Here is a 2,815-nt window from a genome sequence, read left to right as displayed (position 1 = left end):
CTTTCTAGCAGTCGCTCAATGTATCTTTAGAATTCTGGCTTCAATCTTGGAATATTAGTGGTATTTTTGTGACACATTGTCTAGATTAAGAACTGCATGCACTCCTGCTTTCTACCATGAACCTGGTGAACTGAGCATAGAACAGACATAAAGCCTGTTATTTCACTATCCCTTCTGGAGCTTATATTTCATTATTCTGCTATCAGGCTCATCTGTATGGCAGCTTCTGGGTTATTATCTGTAGTGTTTGTAAGACGCCAGTATGTGCGGCATCACTGAGCCTCTGCTTCTGATAAGTTTGCTTCCCATGGACGTCAATGGCTTAAGTCATCCCCTGGTGCCATGCAGTGCAGAACAAGCAGCAGCACAATGTAAGGAAGCTATGTGAGCAGCCACAGCCAGTCCCAGCACTTCTCCTGTCTCCTCCTCTTATACACAGCCCACCCCTTCCCACAACATACAGTCTGAGGCTACAGTACAATATTCCCTGCCAGACTGCCACAGCACCAGTCCCTTACACATCAGGTCAGAGGACTGAGCTACATAGGGCACATTGCATATACCAGGACTCTACATGCTTGCTACAGCTGACTTGTGAAATGCCCTGCTAAGTCATTGTAGAGGTAAGCATTGGAACCTGCCATTCAAAAATACTGATGTTTTCTTCTAATAATAACCGTATTGTACACATTATAGGATGTATTCTATTTTCAGTATATTGTATAGACTATGCATGTATATTATAAATGTATATATTAATATATAGTTAATATTATACTACATTATATTTAGGATGATGCATGACTTCAATGTGCTGGTTACTATAGCCTGAAGCTTCAGCACCATGGACAGTGTCAGCAGTGCTGCTGTGCAATGTGCTGTGTGTGATTTTAGACATTATGCTCACTTCCTATGTTTCACTTTGTATTTCCCAGGCACTCATACTCTGGAGAAATGAATGAAAGCCTTAATGACAGCGACACGAGCTTCTCTGAACCGTGGATCCAGACCAGCGATGTCAATGGTTCCCTGGAGTTGTCAGCTTTCTTCTCAGTGTTTACCATCAACCCATGGGATATTATGCTGTGTATCTCAGGGACCATCATTGCCTGTGAGAATGCCATTGTGGTGGCCATCATCTTCTACACACCAACACTGAGAACCCCAATGTTCGTACTGATTGGGAGCCTAGCTACAGCAGATCTCCTTGCTGGCTTTGGCTTGATCCTTAATTTTGTATTTCAGTATGTGATTCAATCAGAGACTATCAACTTGATAACGGTGGGGTTCCTTGTGGCTTCATTCACAGCTTCAGTGAGCAGCTTATTGGCCATCACCGTGGACCGCTATCTGTCATTGTACAATGCACTGACTTACTGTTCAGAGAAGACAATCCTATGGATTCATCTCATGCTGGTGGTCACCTGGGGGGTATCCATATGTCTAGGTCTCCTTCCAGTATTAGGCTGGAACTGTTTAGATGACATCTCATCATGTAGCATTGTCAGTCCTCTGACCAAAAGTAATGTGACTCTATTATCCACCTCATTCTTTTTCATCTTTATTTTAATGCTGCATCTATACATAAAAATCTGCAAAATAGTCTGCAGACATGCTCATCAAATAGCACTACAGCAACATTTCCTCACAGCATCCCACTACGTGGCCACAAAGAAAGGAGTGTCTACTCTTGCCATCATCCTTGGGACTTTTGGGGCTAGTTGGTTGCCTTTTTCTATTTATTGTGTGGTGGGAGACCATGAATACCCCTCAGTGTACACATATGCCACCCTCCTACCTGCCACTTACAACTCAATGATCAATCCTATTATTTACGCCTACAGAAATCATGAAATACAAAGATCCATGTGGGTTCTCTTCTGTGGCTGCTTTCAATCCAAAGTGTCCTTTCGCTCCAGATCACCCAGTGATGTGTAAGTGACTGCACAAATGGAAATCTAGTGACTACAATCGTGCCTGCTATGGACAACTAGATGTGTGCTGTGTAGTTGTTAAGACACAACCTTGGACCTCTAGCACTTTATCTTTTTTTGATCTCTCTGGGAATGGTCCATCCTGAATATGAACAATGAGCAAGTCTATATAGGACCCATGTGTGAAGTGTGTATGCTTCAATATTGCACTTTATATTGAGCTGCTGTACTGCCAAATCAGTGTTGTGGGGGCTGACTGAGAAGGAATGTCTTTGTTTTATGTTATAATATATTTTGTCACAAATGCTGAGAACTTTTGTACCAACGAAATAAAAGTCGTTGACATGTAGTTATTATGGCTGTGTCGATCTGTTCTTCCCTGTGGCTTGCATGCAGGTAGGGTAGTGAGCTGAGCATTAGTCATAGAAATATTCCATGACAAAAAATGGATGCTGCAGGCTGGATGAAAGACTTAGCATCTAAGCACACAGTGAACACGTCCATTCACTGCTATAAAGGCTGTATAATTGATACCCCAACATGAAATATCTCGATGCCTGGATTTTTTCAATATTAGAGATGCTCCCAGGTCTTGTACTTTCCCGGTCATTATACCTGAGCAGAATACCAATAACAGCCACACTATAGCTCACGATATACAGTCCTGTCTCCTGTCCCTCACTATTAACGGTAGCTAAAGGGTTAAAAAACAAAGTCAGGTCACCCACTTGCCGGCATAACAGGTAGGGAAGACAATTCTTCGTGATAGCTCTGCTCTCCAACTAAAGCTGGCCATAAAGGTACTATTATTTTGCACTGTTTAATGTTTTTTTTATAATGATCACTGTGAGCATTGGGCATTTTCCCCCAAAACTGCAAAC

General features: G+C 42.2%; 1 protein-coding gene across 1 annotated transcript; it reads left to right on the top strand.

Moving 5' to 3' along the window:
• Positions 1-443: 443 nt before the first annotated feature.
• GPR6 (G protein-coupled receptor 6) lies at positions 444-2,283 on the top strand. The gene is made up of 2 exons (XM_075338347.1): positions 444-623; positions 936-2,283. Exon 2 carries the CDS (start codon positions 955-957, stop codon positions 1,936-1,938), a length of 984 nt encoding a protein of 327 aa, XP_075194462.1. The 5' UTR covers positions 444-623; positions 936-954; the 3' UTR covers positions 1,939-2,283.
• The last annotated feature ends 532 nt before the right edge of the window (positions 2,284-2,815 follow it).

Source organism: Anomaloglossus baeobatrachus, chromosome 3 (assembly GCF_048569485.1).
Source record: "Anomaloglossus baeobatrachus isolate aAnoBae1 chromosome 3, aAnoBae1.hap1, whole genome shotgun sequence".
Classification (NCBI taxonomy): Eukaryota; Metazoa; Chordata; class Amphibia; order Anura; family Aromobatidae; genus Anomaloglossus; species Anomaloglossus baeobatrachus.
This window is presented reverse-complemented; position numbering and strand designations above follow the sequence as displayed.

Bases quoted from the DNA above. Each gene is read 5' to 3' on its own strand.
- GPR6 (XM_075338347.1), top strand. From the start codon at position 955: ATGAATGAAAGCCTTAATGACAGCGACACGAGCTTCTCTGAACCGTGG.